Source organism: Onychostoma macrolepis, chromosome 14, assembly GCF_012432095.1.
Source record: "Onychostoma macrolepis isolate SWU-2019 chromosome 14, ASM1243209v1, whole genome shotgun sequence".
Classification (NCBI taxonomy): domain Eukaryota; kingdom Metazoa; phylum Chordata; class Actinopteri; order Cypriniformes; family Cyprinidae; genus Onychostoma; species Onychostoma macrolepis.
Genome location: NC_081168.1, coordinates 4491954 through 4518636, shown reverse-complemented (window position 1 = coordinate 4518636; position 26683 = coordinate 4491954). Strand labels below are relative to the sequence as shown.

General features: G+C 36.2%; 1 protein-coding gene across 2 annotated transcripts in view; it reads left to right on the top strand.

Annotated features, from left to right (window-relative positions):
• htr4 (5-hydroxytryptamine receptor 4) overlaps positions 1 to 26683 on the top strand; it is a 121121-nt gene that overhangs the window by 6930 nt on the left and 87508 nt on the right. For both annotated transcript variants that reach the window (XM_058796984.1, XM_058796985.1), the window contains exon 2: positions 17869 to 17950. In XM_058796984.1, coding sequence (XP_058652967.1) covers positions 17869 to 17950 — 82 coding nt within the window. The remainder of the gene's footprint in view (positions 1 to 17868; positions 17951 to 26683) is intronic.

Genomic DNA, 26683 nt, shown 5'->3' with positions numbered 1-26683 from the left:
TTCTGACTTTTATCTTAGAATTCAGAGTTTACATATCGCAGTTCTTTTTTTCTGTTTCTTTGTTTCCACCACGCAATAAAAAAATAAAGAAGGTAAAAAATAAAAATAAAAAAAGATAATTGCGACTTTTTTCTCGCAAATCTGAATTTTATCGTAGAATTCCAAGTTTACATATCACAGTTCTTTTCGTTTGTTGATTTCCACCACAGAATAAAAAATGAAAAGGTAAAAAAAAAAAAAAAAAATATGAGAATTAGGACACTTTATCTCACAGTTCTGACATTTCTTCTCAGAATTCTATTTTTTTTTTCTCTGAATTGTGAGATAAAAAAGGAAACTGGTTTCCATACGTTACAGTACATTACAGTATGTTGTAGATAGATGAAGCCAGTGTGTACAGTTTTGTTCTTCACTTTGCATCTTGAATTATATTTATGCCTTTAATTGCGTCATTTCACTTTATGCTTTTTAGATTTGATCCAGTTTAAATAGAAAAAATAATGCATAGAAATTCTTCTGGGTTTCCTTTGGTTATTCTAAAGAGGAAAGGTTACAAAACAGTTTTCTGTGAATTGTTATATAACATTCTGGTCTAACATGTTGAAATACTAGAGCGTTAAAATAGATCTGCAATGCTTTTTTTGATTGCTATACCCTTCTTCATTGAGAAGAAAAACGTTTAGTTAAGACTATGATGATGACTGCCACAGTAGTGAATTAGCTACATCAGTACCAATTGTATCTGAACAAAAAAAGGAGAATCATCTGTGTTGATAACTCTTTCCTGCTTACATTCATGCATTTAGTCAAACAGATCCTCATGTTCAGCCACTTAGCACATTTACGTAAGCAAAGAGCCACAACACAATCACTGGTTGCTGTGACGATTCATTTTCAGAATGCACTTTTAAAGATGCCAGTTCTCAGTCAAAAAGTATTGAGGTTTGCAGGTAGACTTGAGGAGACAATACAGTAGTCGCCCACTTTTCCAGCTGTCTTTGTTCTGGAAGTATTTTTCTCATTCATTTTCTCCATTTCAGTAAGTTCTTCAGTAAAGCGTTTCAAGCCATGAACCAAACCAACCAGCTCTGAGATGAATCACAACATCACTAACTTTGTTTTGAAGAAAGTCGTGAAAGGAAGTCAGGAGAATGACATCATTTGCAGTGCTTCATGGGAGTGAGCAGTCACTGATGAGCTCTTTTGTCGTGATTTCCTTTTTGTGGTAACAGCGACTTCTTTGGTCACGCTCAGTTAAGGATTATGGGTTTAGAAGCATATATATTCATGTAACCTCTGAGCTCCACTACACAAGCTAAACATCTGCAGTAAAGCTACTGAGCAAAATTTCAACAGGATTGATTTTAAAATATATCACTGAATATCACTCTGGCATTAGTCTGCCGTTTCAGTCCAGGCAGGCAGTCTAGCTAGTGCAATATCTGTACTGACGTCAGTGGTTCTTCACGTTCACTGATGTATGAAACTGGCAGGAGCTCACCTTCAGTGCCTGCAAATTGAGATCTCAGCTCAGTAGATAGGAGAGCTGAGAAACATGGTTGCTATTATTAAACCCTCCATGAAATGAAATGACAGAAAATTACAAAAGACATTTACCCAATAATTGCAGTCGTTGGTGAAGAAGAATAAAGGATTGCTTAAACTTTTTATAAGGACACATAAATAGTAGGGCTGTGTATCACCAGCAAAGTCACGATGCGTATCACGGTACAGGACTGCACTGAATTTAACCTCAGCAGAATTTAGTAAAACAGTTGTTTATTAAACACTGCATACTATAGGGCCATTTCTAACTATAGGCAGAGCAGGCAGTTGACCTCTGCATTACGAAGGGCCTCCATAACTCTACCACAGTACAATATAGATAATGGCACATGTTTCATGTTTACATTGGGCACTCCCCACCAGGTACAAAATTTTTATTGTTTGCATCTTATTTTTATGCCCATAAATAATAATGTACTTGTTCTAATAAATTTATATTGTAATGTACTCATTCTAATATATATTAAAAAAAATCATCTTTACATTGCTGGTAGGTTATCATTGCACAAATGATACAAATGATTCACACTCTCTACGTTTAAAAAATTAAAATAAAAATTAGATGAGTTCTAAACTAATGCGCTGTCTTCACTGTATCTAATGCACACACACGCTCAGTCACTCACATAGATCACGTTGCGGCCGCACACAGACATTCAGGAACAAACTTTTTAGCGCTGCCCCGCAATTTTATCAACTAAATAGCTTATTCGCTCAAGAGCTACATTATCTTTCTTAACAAGGAGCTAGTAACATCATTGTTTCTAAAGGAATTCTGGAAAAAGTAGATTAAACTGTACAGAAATTGAAATCTACACGCTAATACACACTATTAGTGACGCAATGCTGATGTTGTTAATTTGAGAATAAAGTATAACAATAATAATAATTTGCATGGTTTGATGTGACATGAGCTAATCGATCGTTAGAATAAATCACCATTGGTAGCGCGATTTATTGTAATGCTTTTTTCCTCAGTTGGTCAGAACAAACGTGACTGACTTGTTACTTACTTGTTCAGATGACAATATCCGGTGAAAATTCTTATTTGGGTCATATATTCCAAGACGTAGACTAATCTGTGATTGCGAAGAGCAGTAAACATCCACGCCGGTGCGGTGACTGACAGCTACATATACTCCTCAAAACATTAGATCCATCCACGCTGGAGCTGTGCCAGAGTACAACCCCACGCAAGCGAGATGTGCAAGATTCCGCAAGTAACTGCAATTCCAGGTTTTCAAACATAGATGGCGACAAAACTTATGGACTGTAGCTTTAAGGTATTTACTAGTAAAAAAATTACATACGGAACCTTTCATTTATGTAACAACATATCCATACTGTCTGTTTTCCATTTCCTTCCCATTTTTGGATGTAAAAACCTGGCAACCCTAGACAGAGCAGTGTGCAAATGTTGACTGCAAACATTCTGAAATTAATTTCAGCCAATTCTGTGAATTACATTCAATCTTCAATCTTGCTTTCACACTTTACTGCAAATAATAAGTGGATCAAATAACAGATGAGCTCCCTCGTGGACAGTCTCGGTTGGTTAACAGAATAGTAAAATTAGTGTGTTCTCAGAGGAAATTTGTTGACTACACAGACTCACGGAGGAATGTGACACTAATTCATTCTCACATTTTGCAAGGTTATAATCTGGCCAGAGGACATTGAGAGAGCATTACTTTTTTGGTACACCTTATCCATTTTATCCGTTTAAGATGCAAGACAATCAGCATGCTCATATCAAATCAGCATTTCATTTTCTCTCCCTGCCCGAGGCAGTAATTGCAGCATTGGAACAATCCCATTTGTCTGTGCTTATAGTTTATTTTATTACTAAGGCTTTTACTTTGGGGTCTGTTTGAGGAATATTATCTGTGAAAGCATTTACTTCAGTTCAATGAGTTGTATGCATTAAATCAAAATAAACAGCTTGCCTTGAGTTCATGCACAAGAAGGTGAATTTATCACAGCAAGGACTCCCTTGTGTTGACCAACTGAACCATAAAGCAACTGCAAGATGCAAAGTAACATGTTTCTACTTCTCAAATGCCTTTCACTGGGCTTTTGAGGACAGGATGACAGTCCATCTTGAGTTAAAATCCACTGAGAAGACATGCTTTCAGAAAGACTCGCCGCTGTGATGAATAATTCGTCACCTAGAGTCTTTCATGGAGTTTTTGTTTGCTCTGGATCTTGTCATATTCATACAGTTTAGAGTCCCTGCAGTCAGTGGCTGTGTTTCAAAGCTCTTTTTGGAGCATTTGTTGGGCATCATAACATTCTATTTATCCCACAAAAATGCTGATTCAGATTTCATCAGTGGCCGAGCTATGATGCCCAAACATTATGTCTACTTACATTAGGTTGCCCACTAGGCTTGAATAGAGCACTTTGAAATTTGTTTTATTTTTCCATGTAATTTTTTCCTAAATACCATTCAAATTCTGTTTTTCCATTTAAATTTTTCTGGACTCCGGTGAGAAAATGTTACATTTAATTTTAGTAATTAAAAAAAAAAAAAAAAAAAGTCTAATTCATTAAAATCATGACCCATATACATTTTAACAACAATTTATTAAAGGTTTAACAAACCTTTTTATGGCCCTATGAAATTACTTTAGATTTTTTTCCAAATTCCGTTTCATTTTCTCTAAATTCTGTCTTACTTTTTAATTCCATTTTAATTCAATTTTAATAATCAATCAGTTGAAGAAAGTGAATCAAGTCTAATTAACTGAAACTTTAACATTTTAAGAATGCAATTTTTTTAAGTAACAGCAGGACCCTCTGAAATGTTTTTCTGAAATTTTTTCTGTTTTTTTTCAGAATTTATGATTCAAAACAAATGTATTATTGAATCAGAGGTCAAATGAAGGCAACTATATATATATATAAAAATAAGTACATCTTTTAAAATGGATATTGCACAACAGAGGTTTACAGTTAAAATTAAAACAGAGGAAAATTGTAAAATAGATTATTCCTTAAAAACTTTGAGAAGTACATACTACTGTACAGTAGCAATGTATTTCTGTTACAATTTCTTCAAATTAAACTGAACATTTATTTTGACTGGTTGTTGTGAAGTTTCTGCGTGCAGTATTTATGACGATAGTTTTTCTCAAAAGAAATGATGAAATGCCCATGGAGTGACTCTCAGATCAGCTTTAGATATAAAGTTCATGGACTGACTTCATATGGTGAGACAGCAGACACTGAAAACACCACGAGTGTCACACGTGACTGAGTGTGTGTAGAAGACGAAACTGCGGCATTCATTCACACAAAGAAAATGCAGACAAATTCGGTGATAATTTTCATTACACACTACAATGAATTATATTTTTATGACTGGATCCCATGGTTCCGCCCTACTTGAATCCTTCAAAAGTGCCTATAGTGTGCAAAAATGCTGTCAGAACAATTCAAATATATCTTTGATGCCCATGTATGTTCTCTAAGTATGTAGTATTTTGAAACGCAGCCAGAGGTTGCGTTTTTGATAATCTCGTGGCCTACAGTGAAGTGTGTGGTCGGTGATGGTGGTTTGTGCAAAGGAAACGCTACACAGTATGGGAGTCCTTGGACTCTGCTCTCAGCCTCTGACACATCAAGGAACCCAGACGGGCGGTAATTGGTCGTAAAATACCAGGGGGTGTTAAGATTGTAAAACCATGGCATCCACTATTGGATTAGACACGGGGACTATATTGTTCTCAGAGAAATGACTTGATTTTGGCACAAGGCAGGACTATTTACAGGCCTCTCTAGAAAGCAGTAGGATCTGTGAAATCACCATAGTGTTACTGGCTAATTTACCAAGACCACATGCTGAATGTCTGATAAAAGTCTTTTAAATCAGAGATGTATGCCCTATCTGGACTTTACTAGGCGGATAAGTCAAAGCTGTATTTAATCACAGACTAGAGAAATTACCTTGTTCACTGAAAAGTTCAGCTGTGGGCTGTGCTACTGTTTGCTTTCGACAGGCCATTTTTATACCTAATATATAGTTGGTGAGTAGCACTGTATTTATTTCCCTTGAACATAATGTTCTTGTTTTAGCATATATGCTGTCAGATAATCTTTTATTCTATTTATATCTTATTCTGTTGGTTTATTATAATCTATTTATTTTGTCATAAATTAATGCTTAATATTTCAAAGTTGTTTAAACCGGAAAATAATTTTTTAACTTGAAGGTCTCTCAGTTAAATACATCTTTGGCCCAGAAATTTAGAGGATTTAACACACTTGAAGTTATTTACATACATTTCTAAAATCCAGATGAAGTGTTCCAATTCATCTAGGTCAAATGTTCTGTGGATGAGTCATCTTATACTTCCAGTCATAGCTAATGGAAGCCCTCACAGAACATTTATTGCTTTTTTATGTATAATCATATACAATGTAAGGGATAATGTACATTAAGTCGGTTGTTATCGCAGAATAAACCCAGACAGGGTGATCAGGACCCTGATGTGAAGCAGAAGGGTCTTGCATCACCCTGAATGGGTTTATTTTGTGAAACAATTATAATAAATATTAAATAATTAGACATGAAATATTGATTTGAGTTGAAATATTTTTATTAGCTCTTTAAACGCAAAGCTTCTGCAAAGAAAAGCTGTTCCTAACAAACGGCTTTGAGCCTCGAAGTTAGATATTTAAGGCATATAATATAATAATATAACAGTCATATTACTAATTACACAGCGTTTCACAGCATAAATAAAGATGAGGACATGCGTTTTAAAGAAAGCGTTTTAAAATTTTACCTCTTTATCTTACATACACTACAGTGTACAAAACGATTTCTAGCAAAAGCACGGCGGCGTGATATAAGAAATGTGAAAGAAGCACCGTTCATAGTTCATTAACTTACGTTAACAGAAGTAACTTTAAAATGTAAAAATATATTAGCGAATGTTGAAATTAACACACTCTAACAAGGAACAATACTTCTACAGCACCCCAAAAAACTATTGGTATGAATTTTTGCCATTAGCCGATAGTTTTAGAGCTAATTTTAGAGCTACAAAATGTATTCATTGGGTCTTGGAAGTATTTGATGTGAAATGTATGAGTTTTCATATTGGCTGCTTTTACATTACATGGTTTAAGTGACCCAATTCAATTTTTTTTTCCTCCCATGTGGCACAGATGTAAGCAAGAAAAAGCACATGGATTTTGACATTCTCAGATGGGTTTCAGGCCTTATTCATATGTGGAAATAAATCTGATATTAATCAGATACATGCAATTTCATCTGTCATGTAAGTGCACAGATCGGATATTCCCCAGTCAATGCAAGTCATACATTATTGAAAAAACGTTGGTGGCAATTGACGGCCCAGATTAGTACATCTACCTTGGGTTTTTCGCCAAGTATATAGTGTAAACGCAGATATCAGATATGGGTAAAGAAGATACTTTTGCTCTCAATTTGATCTCACTAGCATCAAGAAGATATAATTGAGATATTAAAGTGGTCTCATGTCATTTTTTTCTCTTTTCCTACCATTCAAAGAACTGGCGGTCACTGCTCAGTAATTGCTGCATGGAGTGGTTTAATATGTCTCCTCTAAAGAGCGACAGCACGCTGAGTGTTTTTTGAGTGCAGTTTAAGTTGTACTTGCTATTGTGGGAATTTTATCTCCCATCATTTATTTCCCGTTACAGCACTCAAAACTATTGACCGACTTCGAAAAAAGATATTACATAACAATCCAGAGCAGACACTTGTCAATGTGTTTTAACAAAACATTGATTCCTATTCAGCACGTGATATAAAAAATAAGCTATTTGATTGACTTTTCTCCGAAACATTAATAAATGTTTCTATAAATGTCCAATTTATGGGAAGTTATGGCATCAAATTGTGAGCAATTAGTAATTTACAAAGAAAAAGTTAAAAGTTTAAGGTAGGGATGCATCGATTCGATACTCAGTATCGGTATCGGCTCCGATACTGGCATTTTCTGCCGGATCGGGTATCAGTCAGATGAGACCGATCCAAATCCGATATTGTGCGTATACTATTCGGTGTTATTGTTGAGCCCCACGAAAGGCACAAAAACATTATAAAGCACCAACAAGTTTTCGTGCACTATATTTCAAGTGTTCTGAAGCTGTTCCATAGTTCAATGTGAGGTACAGATGAATATTTAAGTCATTAAATTCAAGTTCACATAAACTCTTCTTTCCGCTGCGGCTGTCTGTCATCCTCCATTCAGCAATCAAACTGCGTGTTGCGTTCGGTTACTACAGTCAAAACGATGAAATTCTCTTCAAGAGCGCACAGTAACTGAGGTTTAAAACTGTTAAAAAAAAAGGCTCAATAAACTAACGCACCGATTTAATACACTATGTATCAATATCTCTTCCCTTTGTACTTTGGCTGTGTCCCATATGGAACACTTTTGAACTTTTCTATGCACGGGATGCGCATAAGCGCTTTGTGCCGCTCTGTACTGAGGCCTTTCGTATTATAATACTTTTCTGTGCAATGAAAGATTATTAATATTCTTTCTTGTTCTGTCCTATCTATCATATGTTACTGCCTTCATTACTGTGCTATACATTTAAAATAAATGTCTTTTAATTTTATAGTATATATTTATATACAGTGAGGAAAATAAGTATTTGAACACCCTGCTATTTTGCAAGTTCTCCCACTTAGAAATCATGGAGGGGTCTGAAATTGTCATCGTAGGTGCATGTCCACTGTGAGAGACATAATCTAAAAAAAAAAATCCAGAAATCACAATGTATGATTTTTTAACTATTTATTTGTATGATACAGCTGCAAATAAGTATTTGAACACCTGTCTATCAGCTAGAATTCTGACCCTCAAAGACCTGTTAGTCTGCCTTTAAAATGTCCACCTCCACTCCATTTATTATCCTAAATTAGATGGACCTGTTTGAGGTCATTAGCTGCATAAAGACACCTGTCCATCCCATACAATCAGTAAGAATCCAACTACTAACATGGCCAAGACCAAAGAGCTGTCCAAAGACACTAGAGACAAAATTGTACACCTCCACAAGGCTGGAAAGGGCTACGGAGAAATTGCCAAGCAGCTTGGTGAAAAAAGGTCCACTGTTGGAGCAATCATTAGAAAATGGAAGAAGCTAAACATGACTGTCAATCTCCCTCGGACTGGGGCTCCATGCAAGATCTCACCTCGTGGGGTCTCAATGATCCTAAGAAAGGTGAGAAATCAGCCCAGAACTACACGGGAAGAGCTGGTCAATGACCTGAAAAGAGCTGGGACCACCGTTTCCAAGGTTACTGTTGGTAATACACTAAGACGTCATGGTTTGAAATCATGCATGGCACGGAAGGTTCCCCTGCTTAAACCAGCACATGTCCAGGCCCGACTTAAGTTTGCCAATGACCATTTGGATGATCCAGAGGAGTCATGGGAGAAAGTCATGTGGTCAGATGAGACCAAAATAGAACTTTTTGGTCATAATTCCACTAAACGTGTTTGGAGGAAGAAGAATGATGAGTACCATCCCAAGAACACCATCCCTACTGTGAAGCATGGGGTGGTAGCATCATGCTTTGGGGTGTTTTTCTGCACATGGGACAGGGCGACTGCACTGTATTAAGGAGAGGATGACCGGGGCCATGTATTGCGAGATTTTGGGGAACAACCTCCTTCCCTCAGTTAGAGCATTGAAGATGGGTCGAGGCTGGGTCTTCCAACATGACAATGACCAAGCACACAGCCAGGATAACCAAGGAGTGGCTCTGTAAGAAGCATATCAAGGTTCTGGCGTGGCCTAGCCAGTCTCCAGACCTAAACCCAATAGAGAATCTTTGAGGGAGCTCAAAGCCAGAAACCTGACTGATCTAGAGAAGATCTGTGTGGAGGAGGCCAAAATCCCTCCTGCAGTGTGTGCAAACCTGGTGAAAAACTACAGGAAACGTTTGACCTCTGTAATTGCAAACAAAGGCTACTGTACCAAATATTAACATTGATTTTCTCAGGTGTTCAAATACTTATTTGCAGCTGTATCATACAAATACATTGTGATTTCTGGATTTTTTTTTTTTTTTAGATTATGTCTCTCACAGTGGACATGCACCTACGATGACAATTTCAGACCCCTCCATGATTTCTAAGTGATCTCAAATACTTATTTTCCTCACTGTAAATGTATCTACTTGTTTTTTCATGAATGTATTTTACAACAATACAAAGAGCAATGTGTAACATTTGACCAGATTTAGTCGTACACTTATTCACTTTTATTTGTAAATAAAAATGTTTCACTAGATTTTATAAAATTATTGTGCATCCATGATTTTTCTAGAGCATCTTTTGCTGCTGAATTATCCATTAACCTAGTTTATAATAGTATTTTTGTCATAGATTATGATTATATATTTTTTCATTTGTTATTTTTCATTCAAATGAAGTTGTCTATATGTAGTAGATCGTGTTTAACACACAAAACAGTGAGAATCAGGTCAACACATAGAAGTATAGAAATTCTACATTGATTTAAAAAAAAAAACTGTGCTGGTATCGGATTGGATCGGTATCGGCAGATATTCAGAATTTTCGGTATCGGATCGGTTCTGAAAAATGGTATAGTCGCATCCCTTGTTTAAGGGTGAAAAATGAAAATATAGAACAACTCGCCTTAATCTGAGCAAACCAACGACAAATAAATGGCCCTAAAAATATGATCCAGAGAATCGGCAGATGCAAGGGTTTAAAAGAGTAGATGCCCCAGATCATCATTAAACCCAAAATTTGCATTTAAATGAAATGTGAAATTCCTCAGAGCGTTACACAGCCTCAGGCATAACGATGAGTCTCATTTGGAAAGGAGAGCTTTTCTCTGCACTCATTTCTCTCTCCATTACTCTCAGGGCGCTGTACTGGGAGAAGCTCAGATGCTGGAGACCCTCCTCACATCTGGGAGACGGTCTCCAGCGTTAATTCAATCTGCCCGCTGGAGAGTGCTGACTCAGCGAGGCCTGTTTTGTTGAGATGGAGGAAAGTTTGAAAGGCCCTCTCAGTTTTCAGTGGGTGGCTGAGTCGGCGCCTCAAATTCAAAAGATCCTTCAATTTTGAGCCAGGAGATTGAGTTTACCTGAGAGGAGTCATGTATCTGTGATCTACGTGAAAGAATGTGTGTCGCTCTGATTAGTGTCTTGTACTATTGGAAAAACTGGTGCTGATATTGGAAAATATAATAAAAGTTTAGGATCTGTAAAATACTTTAATGTTTTTGAAAGTCTCTTCTGCTCACCAAGGCTACAGCTATTTGATCAAAAATATAGGAAAAACTGTAATAATGTTAAATATTATTACAATTTCAAATATCTGCTTATATTTGATTGTATTTTAAAATATAATTTATTCCTTTGATGCAAAGCTGAATTTTCAGCGTAATTACTCCAGTCTTCAGTGCCACACGATCTTCAGAAATCATTCTAATATGCTGATTTTCTGCTCAAAGAAAACATTTCTTATGTTGGAAATGCGGTTTAATATTTTTGTGGAAATTATACAGTTTTTATTTTTTGATACATGTATATACTGCATTCAAGTCCATTTAAAGATAAACATTGGTGCACACTGCTCCAAATAAAAATTCATCATTTATTAAAATGTAATGATTTGCTCTGCCTCCAAAATAACTTTTCCTTTGTCATGAAACCCTCTTACTAACACCTACGTTTCATGACCCTGTCAATTCCTGATAGATAAAATTGAGTATTTTTTTCTTTGTTGACTATCCTGTTTCACTTAGAAAAAAAAGGAGTGAAAGGTCCTGTTTCATATTGACTTTATATCATGCAGCCATGTCTTGTGTAGCATAAAATATGAATTCTGCAGTTTACTCTGGCCAAGAACCGCCCACATAGAGCATAAGGGGCCATCTCAACAGTTCATTTCAGTACAAATCTACAATTTGACAGTTGTATAAATATGCAGGTGCTAGATAGCTTGTTTGAGGAACAATGAAATTAACATTCTCATTTTTCTCCCTCATCACAAACCTTTTTTTTTTTATTTACCTTTATAGCTCTCAAAAGAGTATTGGCATTTGAACATATTCAAACCTGCTGCATACAAGACACACAAGAACCAATGGTGTTTGATGTCAAACCTGCTTTCTCATACTACTTCCACCAGTGTAACTTGAAGAGTTACAGAAGAGACAATACAACAGAAGAGACATTGATCACTGCAAAAAAATGAAATATTATTCTTTGTCCGCTATAAATGACACCTCTAAAAATTCAACATCCTGTGCATCTTCTGCACGTCCTTTGTGAATATGAAGAAGGTTAAAACACATACTATTTGAATTAAACTGTGGTGTGTGATATGTGCTGCTTTTCTGAATTGACTGTCAAGATTTGCTTCTAAAGGAGCTGGATTGTAAATACTCAGGATTTCTTCTTCTCCATTTTTACGTGGCACTCTAGAGTAGATTAGAAAGCCCCTTGTGGGCCAAACACATTTTGTAGCTTTCAGATTTCATAAGCATCCGGTTTATTTTATTCACTCCCATTTTAAATGGCTTTTGAAGTCACTTGCAAACAAATAAAAATCGAAAGGGACTCAGAGTTTCAACAAACCGTGTCTGTGTTTTATGACTTTGGCATATGTTTGTCATGTGTTGTGCTAAAACTAATGGCATTTGGCAAGCTGTTTCAGGTGCTTTAGTCATTTCTTCACGTCTGTCTATGTTTATTAGATTATGTCAGAACTCATATTCTCTTTATGTATGTAATGGTGGATGTGGTGTGCGATATCGACAAAAAATGACATCTCAATATTGGGATTTTTTTGCTACCGACAGTTAAATTATATTTTGCTGTATGTGTTTTTGTGCTCACACCTTGGTTGGTTTAGGCCAGTTATAGATAAATAAATATGAGTGATTAATTTAATCATTCATTCAAACTATTCCTTTAAAATGGCTAATTCGTTTAGAAAGGAAGCTAGTGACTGTTTTTATGAATGGATCATTGAATCAATGATTCAAATGATTTGTTCAAAAACAGATTAATTGTTGCTCTGAGACACACAAATGTTCTTATCCGGCTTTGTTTGGCACTATTTTTGTTAGCAAAAAAACGAAAAAAAAAACAATATTGTGTCTAGAATGTAACTCACTCAATATTAACTCCTTGTTTGTTGAACTGTTGTATAAAATTAATATCACATTTGCGATCGTGCTCAGGTGCTAATATTTAGGAAAACTGCCGTTGCTTGTGATATTACTTAGCTATATAAATATAAAAACAAAACCCCATACAAGGCTATTTTTTGCTTTCATAACTTGAATTATAGAGGCATTTTAACTGCATTCTAACAGGCTTAATCACTCAGTGAATGCTTTTGGACTCTCTTTATCTCTTCGCAGACGATAAATATCGCACAGCCTTACCCCTGATGTACACTGCACGCATCTGCGGCGCATTACAGCTCCGGCAAAGTTTTGTTCCGTCCTCCACGCGGTGCAAACTCACACCAGGAGCATTTCAGAAGCGAAGCGGCAGGGTTCGCGTGACCACGTTGTTTGCTAGTCTGACTTTCTTTTTTTTTCTTGATTTTGTGTGTGTGTGTTCTAACATGGATGGTTGAATATTTATGTTTTGTCTGGTTTAATTCTCTTTACTAAAAAATAAATAAAAATCGTTTACTACAGCTCCTGCAATTAAACTCCACGCAGTGTCCTTTTTGGAATTATCCTTGTAAAAAAGGATTATTAGTGTCATAACAATGTGTGTTTTTCAACTTCGAGGATGAAACTCATCCATTTCTGACCTCCTAGCAAGGATATAGTGATGTGAAATACGATCGGGAGTCTGCACAGGGTGTTTATTTTGAAATTGATGGGATTATTTAAACTTTTATTTTGCATTTGCTGTGCGGTTTAGAAGCGGCATGCGTCAAAAATAGACTAGGCGCCTATATTTAGCGAAGCGGCGTGGAGAGCCGCTTCTGGGACGCTTTTGAAATGTGCCGCGGCGCGTCTGGTGTAAACACAAGCATTGACTAGAGTGGCCGTGATCAGCTCCGGTAGCTGCGTCGGAGCCGTGACGCCGGTTTCACACTGCACGCGTAAGCAGGGCGTAAGCAGCGCGTATTTTTTCCGGCGCCCATGTTAACAGATTAGAGCATTCACACCGCACGCAGAGGCGGCGCGATAGTTTCGGCGCCGAGTCTATTTTTGCTGCGCTGCTTTAACGCTGAATTAAAGCCACAGTGCATTTTTCTTGATCAAAATTGACCTGATTAACATGAAAAATGACACATTTCACGTAAAATCATGTGAGGTGTTTCTTGTTTCACAATCACGGGGTAAAAGGCACACTGTATTAATAAATACTTTAGCTAAAAAAAAAAAAAAAAATACTAATGTTAATACTTGTTCAAATCAATCACTTTAGCAAAGTTAGGCTATTTTCTGCTTATTTTGATAATGTTCAATAAATATAATGTCATTAAAATGTTAATATAAAAATATATTTTAAAATACAGAAACAAAATAAAAAGTAAAGATTCTGAAAGCATTGAAGGAGATCCCATAATAAGATAATATATATTTACAGTAGTAACAACACATTTTATTTTATTATATGATATGATTAATATAAACATTATAAACATGGTAATTATCTCTAAGGTGGACACCCAACATAATAGGCTATATGATACCATATGAACCATGTCATGTCAGCAATTGGAAAAATCAGCCATCTATTAATTATCATGTTAATTATTGTACCTTTCGCCCCAACAGCAGGGGCGCTTTTTACACCAAATACCATACTTTTACATATTCTTCTAGTTATTGAAAAACTGTTGCTTTAATTATCTTAAAGCAAACTGGTAATCATTAAGAAGACCTTTGTCTCAAAATATAATTTTAGCAATTCTCATTTTCTACTTAAATCTACAACATTAAAAAAAAAAAAAACATAAAAATATTAGATTTAGCATAGAATCAACTACACGAAAACACATCACTGCCAGGAGTTATTGCCCACTTCAAAGGCCTGTTTAAATTATTAAAACTAGAGGCATTTATTAACTTTAAGATTACTTTTTATCATGTAAACTATATGTACAGCATGTTATACACGTGACAGAGGGGAACACGGCACTGCCCATATCAAAGCACATGACAGACAGCTGTAGGAGAACACCTGAAAAGCGTGACCGAATGAACGATACTCGTCTTTATTTGCAGTACACAAGCCGCGTTAAAGCTGCGCGCGACAAACGCTGCCAGTGTGAAAGCACAATGGGCACACGCTGCTCACGCTCTGCATACGCGCCGCTTCTGCGTGCGGTGTGAAACCGGCGTTAGGTGGGTGTGTAGTCCTTTAAACTTGACGGTGATGATTGGGTGTCATTCTGGGTGTCAGTGGGTGTATGAGTCAGCAGAGCCCCTTGTGTGCCTGTCTGTAAATCAGGAGAGTGTAAAACACAGACTAACCGGTCACTAACCGGGAGACTTGTGTCCTGTCTGGAGGTGTAACATCCATGTTGGTGGCCTCATGCTGGAATTCTCCTCTCAGGCAGAGATGATGATGATGAGAATCCCACCAGTCCAGCCACGTTTACTGTAAACCTTTACCAGACCCTCTCACTCTCTCTGTCTGTGTATATGTGTGTGTGTGTTTTACGTGGGCATGTTTCCCAACTGCAGAGCTGCTGTTATTGTGCCAGCATGGATTTATACGTCTGTGCATGTGCTGAACCCAGACACTTATTGCAGTTACAAATCTCCTTGCTTCAGATGTGAAAGAAAACAGGAGACGATTCATTTGACATGGAGCTCTTTCCAGCTGAATGAATCAAACCTCTCATAAGTGCCCTTGGAACTTGAGTGGTCTTAAGAGCTCATAGTTATGATTCACAAATGGTATTATTAACCTCGAAAATGTTCATCTTAGGTTAAAAAAAGGAAAATTAGCTATATTATTCATAGCTTGCTATTTATGCCATTCCAAACCTATATGTCTTTCTTCTGTGAAACACAGAGATGTTCTCAATATTATGGGCTAACCTTATAGCTAACCTTCACGGCTCTTCCAGTGGTGAAAGCATAAAGGTAAACTTTGACCAGTCACATTATGGATCTAATATCACTGAATTTCTGTCAAATGTATACGACAGTCAAGTCAGGCCTAAATTTAAGATTAATGTATTTGAATCGCATATAAAATTTCCAACCATTTCCAACCATGGAGCAATTTACAGTTTTAACAATAAACAAACCAATAAACGTAATGTAATACATATTTGTAAGTCATATATTAATGAAACAGGTAAAAACAGGTAAGAATTCTGCACTCAAAAATAGCATTAACTGTTTGCATCTATTTGATTTTATTTAAACAATATTTATGATTTTCAAAATGCATTTATTCAAATCAACATATATGGATAGCTAAAATGTGGATATAAAATGTAAATCTATAATTAGTTAAACTGTATGAGATTGAAACAAATTGGATTTATTAATAATTAATATAAACCTGGTTACAGTTGGGGACACTTAATTTCTAGCGATTATCGTCAATTTGATTTCACAGATACTATTTAAACTAAACTGAGCTAAACATTGACATCTCTGAATTCAATAATGGAATGCCATTAACTGAAAATTGAGTGTTTAATCTTATCATTATACATTACTGGCACTCTATCCTCCAATTTGATACTGTTAAGTGCTTTGACACAATATGTATTGTTAAAAGCACTATATAAATAAAGGTGACTTGACTTGACTACTGTGTATTTAAATCATTCAGTTTATTATACTTTATTATATTATTATGTTTTACCTGTTTCATTTATGCATGACTGATAAATATGCATCCTATTAAGTTTATTACTTTGATTATGTAACAAGTGTGTAATCCAAATGGATTTAATTTTAAATGCAATTCAAATATATAAAGCCTTAATTTAGGCCTAAATATTTAGTATGTTGATTTTCCTTACAGAAGCAGTTTAGTGTACTACAGCTTCTCCTCTTTTGAAATGCATTTAAAACAAAACAGCCTCAATGTACCGCAGCAATGTACCCTCTTTTTGTGCTTTTTCTTACTCAATGAATGTGATTGGGGACGGATGAGGTTGAGTTACAAAAATGGGGTGGGGGGGAAACACCAAAAATACTCTATTACTTGTGATTAATTGACTAAAAGTTGTTAAAAGTTTTATTTTCAGTTAGTGCTCTGTGTTTATGCACGTTCAAATATGCCATAAATTAGATGTCATGTTTGGAACATTATGAGGTTCAATAAATGATGGCAGAATTACAATTTTTGGTTGAACTATCCCTTTAAATGAGATTATATTGTTCCTACTGCCACATGAGAATGCAGCAAAAAGGCTATATTCATTTTCAAGAGATTATGTGTCATCATAAAGTACAATGCAATACAGTAGGTGACCTAATTTACCTTGACCATGCAGAGTAAAACTTGGTTTTAAATATGGCCATTAAGGTTTTTATGTAAGCCTTGAACTTATTGTTTGGCGCACTGGGGGTTGAGTTCAAAACAGACTTGAAGTAACTGTTAACTCGTTAACTCTGAGTTCTCCACGCCCATGCAATCAGCAGTGTTTGTTAAGCATGTAAGCTAAACCAATAACAACTGGGAGTCTAACAGCAGGGTTCCCATGCAAAAACAAAACATTTATGTTTAATTTCCAGGCCTTGGAATATCATGGAGATTTCTGTAGTGAATATAAATTATTTTTGCTCTTCTTGAGTGCATTCTTTGTAAAGTTATTTTTTATATCCTTGTGTACTAGAACTGGAAAGGTCACGAATGCTGCATTAAAATTCATTGGTCAAAAGGTCTAGAAAATATGCATTCATTTTCTTCTCTTTTAAGCCCCTGAAAAGGACTTACTTTTCTAGCACGTTCCTTGTTTTCACATAAACAGGCTGCCGAGCTCATATGTCATTTTACCCTCCTCTGCGACACTTGACATTCAACAACAGTTGTAAATTTTTTCCTGCCACGTTACAGCCGGTTTCTCACATTGATCCCAGGGTTAATAGATAACACACATCATCCGCTGATGTTTTTTCCTTCCTTTTAAATTTAGGCTGACCCGATTTCATTGAGCAGCTATTTTTGTCATCTGTACAGAGAAAACTACAACAGCAAATCATGACAACAGCCAGCGTAATATAAACTGATGATTTATGCGTTAAAACAGATGCTGTGTCCTGACCGCTCCATCACCGCAACCTCTGTTTCTCCTCATTTTGCAGGGCCGCTCCGCATCTACGGGTACATGAATCTGAGTTCCACCGGCCAGATGCCTGAGATGGAAGAAGTAGATACCAATGAGAGGTTAGAGCACCAATAACATCATCTGTCTTTTCCTTTAGCATGTTTTAGCCGACCTCGAGGTCCAAGATGGTTTATAAATAGACCTAGTTCATGCATAAATCAGTAAAAAGTGTTTTAACCCCGCCTGAGGCCTTTGTCTGAATTCACTTGCCTGGTGCAACATTGACATACGACCATATGTTCACCTCAGCAATCTCCTTTTTTGAAATGTCACTGCTGTAAATGCACTGGTTCCCTCAGAAATTACAGGAATGCAGTCTCTCTGGGATTTCTGTGGAATATACTTCAGCATCAGGGGACTTGAAGGTCTCCAGAGGATTCGGGCCCGTTTGCTCAGCAGTACAGAGGAAATATGGTTTTCCTATGTTGGCATCAGCTTTCTCTCTTCCGGTATCTGCTTACAAACCCTCAGTGTCCTGTAACATCACTGGAGTCTCACAGCACTAAACAACACAGTAATGATGCTTATAAATAGCACCGAGTGTGTGTTCCTCATCACTCAGCGTCCAGTGGTCTTCATGTTGTTGTCAGTGAAGTGTTATGGTGCTGTTATGTTTATGTTTACGCTCAGAGTGCTAAATAAAGGTGTAATAGTTTTAATAACTGATAATTTCTGAATGTGAGAGGAATGTTATATAAAACAGTTACTTCTGGTACTTGAATCTGATAGCTGAGAGGTCTTTTCAGTTGTGTGATATTTTGTTTCACCATTTGTATCACTCCGCTTGAGGCATTTATCACAGTGACTGTCATGGTGAACAACCAAAACCACTATAATTTTACAAATACTACAGTTTTTGTGTTGCTGAATGTTTTTAGGCAAGAATGTAGTTATTTAAACTTCAAATATGCTGTATATTTATTTGAAAATTTGCTTTGACGTTTTTGGAGACGTTCAGCACTCATGAACCCGCTGAGAGCAGCCTCGCCTCGGTCAGTTCTTCTTGAATTTGCATTGTTCCGCCATTAGATGGCGATAAGAGTCTGCCTTTATAAGTTAGTAGCAAAGACTTTTATTTTGAAAGAGACTGAAACAGCATTGTAAACAAGGAAGTTTTTACTTTCAACAACACCTTGTTAGATGCAGATAACAAATGCACTGAACAGCACTGTCATCGGAAATCACCCTTAACAGATGAAAGGATAATACGACAAAGATATCGCTTTCCTCAAAGGACATTCAAACCAGTGTTTTATTGTGAATATGAGATTGAGCTGAAGAATGATTGCTGTATCAGACGCAGGTAATCACACTCACTCAGCCCATCTCTCTCATTATACTCTACATAATACAGTAAGCTTTTAATACAGTAATACAGTAAGCTTTCAATGAAGCAGCTCAACGTTCCTTTGTTACTAGTTTTTGAATTAGTAACAGAGGCTTGGGCTCAGCTGTTAAACTGTCAATTTAATATTTGAATCGGTGGCAGAAGGAAGTAGTTTTAAATTCCACTACTGAAATTTGAAATGTGAGAAAAAGACAGGGAGATTCATTCAGGAACCTTACAAACCAAATGAAAGTATGGGTAAAGCTAGACAAGCTCCAGCGGCAATCCAGCTCTCGGTGAGTCGAAGTTCTAGCATGTCTTAACAAAGCTGTCAAATCCTCCGTTGTGGAAACACAACACCGCAGTCTGAGTGTGTGATCCTCACTGCACCCGCAGCATAACACTTCATCGTGGAGGATGCATTGTCTCTCCAAACATTTTCATTCATACCGGCAAACATCGCTGATATCACCGTGTGCTCGATATCACAACAAACCACATGGCAATATCCTCCTTCTCTGAGTAGATCATCTGCAGAATGTCCCTCTCTCTGGGGAAGGCCATACTCCTTATCCCTCTGTCACTGTGTACGCACTCTGGATCAGCACTCCTCTTGAAGAATCTCTCCAGAGTGTCTTGGAAGTGACTGCTGTTTATGCTGAAGAAGACAGCAGAGGTTATTCCGGGTCTTTGGCATGCTTAGATGAGGAATTCTTTGATGTTGTGTTTTGAGACTATCACCGTGTGGTAACGTTAATCAGAGCAGGCATAAATTTAGAAAGAATGATGGTACCACTGCAGAATTAAATTTAAAGATCATCATTTTATCATTAGAGCCTGTCGTCTGCGTCATTGTGAGAGGTAAATCCCAGTGTGCACAAAGATTGAGTTGAATCAATGTTAATGGGTGTTTCAGTATATTTGAGGCACTGTTATTTCCCAGGGGTTGATTTTTTTATTTAAAAAAAATAAAATTTTATTTTATTTTCTATGCAGATCACACTGGACAGTTTTGGAGAGTTTTTGCAATGACATTTATTTATTAACTTACAATGATATTTATTTATTTAATTATTTTGTTATTTATTTATTTGCAATTACATTTATATATTTACAACTTTATTTATTTATTTGCTTTCTTACTACTTATTTTTTGTTGTTTTACCCTTCTCCCAGACCGTTTTTTTAAATAATGGTTTTGCACAAGTTAACTGTTTGTGGCGTACATGATGACTAACAGTTTCCCTTCATGAAAGTTTTATCAGAAGTTAATAAGTTAGTATACTTGGTTACTAAGGAAACAACAGTGTTAGTAACGAGCCTAGGGTGAAATATGAGATGTATGAAGGAAATAAAGAAAAAAATAATCTTTTTTAAATGCAAGCAGTGAAATTGTCTTTAGCCACACAAAGGAGTCAGGTTTTTTATTTCAAAAATTTTTTAAATGTCATTTTCACCATTTCCACACAACATGCAATTTGATATGTGGAGAAAACGATGTTTCAGAAAAATGACAGAATTCTTCTGCAATGCAGGTATTGTCCACTGTTGTTTTTGTAATAGACAAAAATAACGTCACGGCAGTGTGAAAAGTGTTTTAGTAGAAGTTATTTTCTAAAAGAGCACACACTTCAAAGTGGAAGAGATGCCTTGAAGCGAACATTAAATGAGAATGAAGGACTCAGACAAGAGGATGCTCTACTTTCCTTTCTCTGCTTGAACATGTTCAGACATGCTATTTTAGAGATGCCACGGCCTTTTGATCCCTGCAACTCAACCTGCAAATTACCCTGCTGTTGTGAACTTTACTATTGAAGCGACCTGTGAACTGCTGCTATGAGCGGGGTGATATAGACGACCTGACTCGCTCTTAATGAGATGCAGTGGAAAGAAATCATGCACAATTCATGTCCCCTTCTAAAACGTTCCATACAATACAATTTAATTTTGTGTTACACAAGACTAGCCCTGCTTATACATGTATATGATCACTATAACTAAAGGTGCACTGTCTCTGGTGTATTACATACATTTCTGTGTTAGCCGAGGCAGATAGAGCAGAAAGCGGGCACCTCGGTGTGAGCTGGCTCTTCTCCAGCAGCTCGGAGCGGTCAGAGCGAGGTCTCAGGGGACGGGGAAACCCAGTGCTGCTCAAGCGGGAGCCCTGCTTTCTTGGATTATCTACTGGATCTGCTCTGCAACGACAAATCCAGCCAGGCACGTAGTCCACCTCGCCCTGGAGATTTCCAGCTGAAATAATGATAACATGGTCAGAAACAAACAGCAGCAATCTTTGATGCTGGTTTTGGAGCAACACTTTAGTTTAGTTGATCAAAAGATAAGTTGTTCCAACACTTTATACTCTCAAGCAACATGTTGATTAATGTAGGCTTTTCTATTAAAATGAATTAATAAGTTTATACTTTTTCTGATGTGTTCGCCTACGATGTGAGGGTGTTTTGGGTGCCATCCAGGGCTTTGCTAAGTGATTTCTAGGGTGTTTTTGGTAGTTGCTACTAGGGGGTTGCTTACTGGTTCTAGTCAAAAGATGATATTCTGATCACATAGTTTGGCTCTATCCTTTAATGTACTGTAAAATTTCTAGGGGTTTGTTCAGATTATTATTGTAAACCCACTTAATCCCAAATTGTTGAGCACGTTTATTTTTCTTCTTCGGATAGGCCAATGAAACAGACTGGACACCTTTTCTAAAAACATTTTAAGAAGTAAGGGCAAGTATGTGGTTTATTCTTGGTCACAGTGGTATCTGGTGGGAAACTAAATACTGAGTCAATAGAATAACAAACAACAAAGGGTCCATGTACTTTTGCGTCCATTCGTTTTTCGTTTTTTTAACCCAGACCAAAAAATTGAAAAAAGAACAGTTATTGTATTTTTAAATGCTATGCTGAAAACCAAAACTGAAATTAGAACCGTACACACAAAATGTTACCCGAAGAAGTAAAATATTGACTTCTTATCAGATGCACAAAGTAATCTAGAAAAATGTTGATTTTAACAGTTTTTCTTTGGCCAAATTTAGTAATGCTTCTCCTGCACGTTCAGTTGAGAACTAGAGCCATCTTTGGAACAATGCAGAGACTTAATACAAATATGATTTTTAAAATAGACATAGCAGAATCCTGGGAACTTTATCATCATGAAATTATATACTGACACAAAATTTTGTGTGCTATCTGGGTCGCGGTATCGGAGAGGACCATGGATGGTTGCTCAAAGTACAGTAGGCTATATCGTGTTAGAGCGCTACACACGGTTTAATGGGGTAAATATATAAAGTTATAATCTCCAGATACAGGCAGGCCTGGTTCCTGAATCAAATCACTGATGGTGCTTCTGAAATCATTTGAAAATCTGAAATCATTGTCTTTTTCCCCTTCTCCCAAATCAGATTATAATACTGTTTCAGCTATTAAAATAGTTCAGTTTTGTATGTAATGGCAAAGTGATTATATTTCGTTTCGTTTTTTTATTAGGCTAAGTTAATTTAGAAAAACGCTTTTTTTGTTCATTAAATACGTTTTTTTCTTTCTTAAAGTAACGACCAAGCGGCCAGCGGCATACACTGAGCTGATCATAGCCTATGTTTGATCAGTTTAGCCTTCTCAAATCAACACGACTTGCCTAAAATACAATCTATAGATATAGCCTACTGGAACAGTTCAAGCATATAACAATGTATAAACGTTAAACCTAGATAAATGTGTGCTGCATCCAATAGTTGATGCAGGACATGGAGGCACCAGCGCAAAATTGCTTTTTTTTCAATGGAAACAACTTACGCCGTAATTTTTGCTCATAAAGGTGAGAGTAATACATCATTCGGAACTGTAAAGGGTCTACTTTTATTTGTGTGCACTGGCAATATCAACAATACGTCGTGCTTTTAAGAAAACAATGATGCGCTTTCTGCCATCTCGTCTTGAACAGGAGCGCTTCACAAAAATGAACCGAAAGTCAGCGAATACATGCCTCACAGACATGATTAATATATCTATAGAAAGCTTTAAATTACTACTTAACGAAATAAATCAAATCGATAACAAAAACTCTTTCATTATAATCCGTGAAGATGCACTTCTCTCTAAAGGCGCGTCTAATGAGGAGAAGGCGAGTCAGGATCATCATCTTCATCTTTGTGACACTGACACAGGATAACTGACATTTTATGTTGATTTGAGTGACCATGCTTTTAGTTCAGTTCAGCCCCCCGAAGTGATTTCTACCGAGGGGAACGCTAGAGCCCTGCATTTCAGCAGACTTTTTTACACCTCTAGGGCCGGGCTTCGATCGGGCCAATTTTCACGTCACAGTTTTATATATTTTAGACATCCATCAATTAGTGATGAAAAAAATTGCCGCGCTGGTGGAAACAACACGAGACCGTGCCGCGACTGTTAAGAGCGGCTCGACAGTGTTTAGGGTCCCACAGCAGCAGAGAGCGCGCCGTCAGCGCAGCTGAAGAGTTCTGCTTTAAATACACGCAAAATACACTGAAGCTTGCTGCAAAGCCCCAGCAAAAGTAATTACCTTGAATGTGTTCGGGGGAAATAGTAAGGAGATATTTGAATTATTTACTTATAAAGTGTTTTCTATTTCTAGCTTTAACCAAAGTCCCTTGTCTTTGCTTTAACTGACCTTCTCTTGCTTTCTTTTCGTTCCCTCTCCTGTAGAACTTGTCCAGGATACAGTTATTTGCAAAGAAATGGGCTATGTAATGTGTATTTCATACATATTTTTAGGCATGAAAAATTATTAAGATCATAAAAATATCGAAGCTAAATGTTTTCATAAAGCAGTTATGGTAGCTACGTCAGCAGCACGAGAGGGTGCGTCTGTATAGAAACACTCAAAAAAGGTAGAAATTAAACTAAGCATTTACATACATTACAAAAAAAAAAGCTTATATCATTTTTACGATTTTTAATGAAATAGGAATTTTGAATAATGAAAATTAGTTTGTTCCTGCTTATTCTATTCATCAGAGTTTGAACCATTATAGAAGAAACCACATTTTCCATATTTTATTTCTGGGTTAAAAAACGAAAAATGAATGGAGGCAAAAGTACATGGACCATAAAGTAATCTCCTTATCAGTTTTTTCCTCAGTATTTTCATTAGCATTATATATATATATATATATATATAATACACATACAGAGCTGGGTAGATTACTTACAAATTGTAATCCATTACTGATTCCAGATTACATGACAAAATTGTAGTCAGTAACGTAATCCCTTACATTACACATTTTAGGTAATATAATCAGATTACTTTTAGATTACTTTTGATTTAACTCGTTTATCACATTGATTTAAATAGCATTATCTTGTACCATAATGATGTAAAAAATGCAAAGAGTAAGAAAACTTGTTCCATTCATTGTAATTTAAAGGCATTAAACATTATTACATCAAGGTTTCCCAAACTAGGGTTCATAAAGTAACTGCAGGGTGGTTGTGAGTTTAATGAAAAGCTGACAATTAATTAAATCATAAAAAAATAAAAGGAAAATAAATCATTTCAAAACAAACTCCCTTTCGATGAAAGTCTCTTCACTCGGCGGCCATATTTGCAACGCCTCCGGGCAGCTCGTACACTCTCAGAAATAAAGGTACAAAAGCTGTCACTGGGGCGGTACCTTTTCAAAAGGTACATGTTTGTACCTAAAGGGTCCATTTTGGTACTTTAAAGGTACATATTAGTACTTAAAGTGTACATATTTGAACCTAATAGGTACAAAAGTGTACCTTTTGAAAAGGTACTGCCCCAGTGACAGCTTTTGTACCTTTATTTCTGAGAGTGTACAAGACCGATCTTAATGAATGGGGGAATCCTGAAATCTCAAAAACTGCTCACTGAACTCACAATTAAATTACATATGTAAAATCAGCAACAAAAATCTGAAATTAATTGCCCCATGAATGTTGTTTCTTATGCTCAAATAACGTTTAAAAATCGTATTTTTCAGGCTAGACCAGCCAATGCACATGAGCAGTCATAAGCACGTTATTACTCCACATTTGCATTGCGTTGCAGTTTCTCCCATTCATAAGTATAGGAGTGAACGGTCTTTGTATTTCTATAGTCTTTGTTTGAAATGAAACACTTACTAAAAAGGATGAAATATTTGTATTTACCTGCATGCAATGTGATCATTAATCAACATCAAAGAAACCTTGAACATGCAAATGTGATACTTAATTACTGAAATATTTATTTTAAAATAACGTGAATATGTGCATTTTAATTAGTTATAATTAATAATACATGGTTAAAAAACCTATAGAGTAATGAATCAAATAAAAATGAATGTGTTCATCAGTAGTTGATGCAATGTTGAAACACTTCTTAAACCTGAAATGATTTTTGTAAATCCAGTGGTCCAATGCTGTCGCCACCTGAATAATGACTGATCTTTGTGTGAATGTCCACAAAACTGGACTATATATACATACAGTATATGTATGTATATAATCGGTAGGCTATTTTAGAAAGGAAAATGTAAAAGATGAAAAAGAGAAATTAGGGAGAATCAATGAATTATGAATAATTTATTGCTATTGTGTGAATAAAATGTAATCATGTAATCCATAAAAAAGTAACTGTAGTCTGATTGTGAGTATTTTCAAATGTAACTTACTCTAATTACAAGTACTTAATTTTTGGAATCTGATTACGTAATCCAAATTACATGCATTCAGCTTTAATAAATTGTGTTCCGAAAAATAATACAATATTGGTGTTTTACTGTATTTTTGAGCGCATTAATGCAGCCTTATATGTTTATTAACACACACACGCACACACACACACACACACACACACACACACACATATACAGTATATATATGTGTGTGTGTGTGTGTATATATATAGAAGTGAGTACACCTCTAACAGATGTCAAAAGTGGAAGTTGTGTATGTTTTATGAAAGGGTTGGCATACTTCTTTTTGTGGAGCTTTAGTCATGTGGTCAAAGCCCCAATGAACAATATTTACACCAGCCATGTAAAAATGTTTACATGATCAATACATCAACAACTCCTTTTAGACCCTTCACTAATTTGTTGTCACAAATGTGGGTTTAAAAGGGTTAAATATGAGCAATAGTAATAGTGATGATTGCCTCAGAATATACCACAGATTATTATTGTGGTTAAACTGTGAAATGAATCAGTTTTTGGTGAATTTTAAATTAGACACACTTTCTATAATGAATCTGGCCTAATAATTTAGAAGCTGTGTATTAACTCTGCTTTAACCATGTGTGGTGATCCAGAGAACCCAGATTTATTAACATGACTTACCTTCAGCTTATCTCTAAATGGATGTTATATGTAACACAGATAACACTGAGGGTTTGGAGCACGCTTTTACTCAGCATGGCAAGAAGAATGGCCCAGTATGTCTACAGCAGTACATAAATCTATACTCTGCCG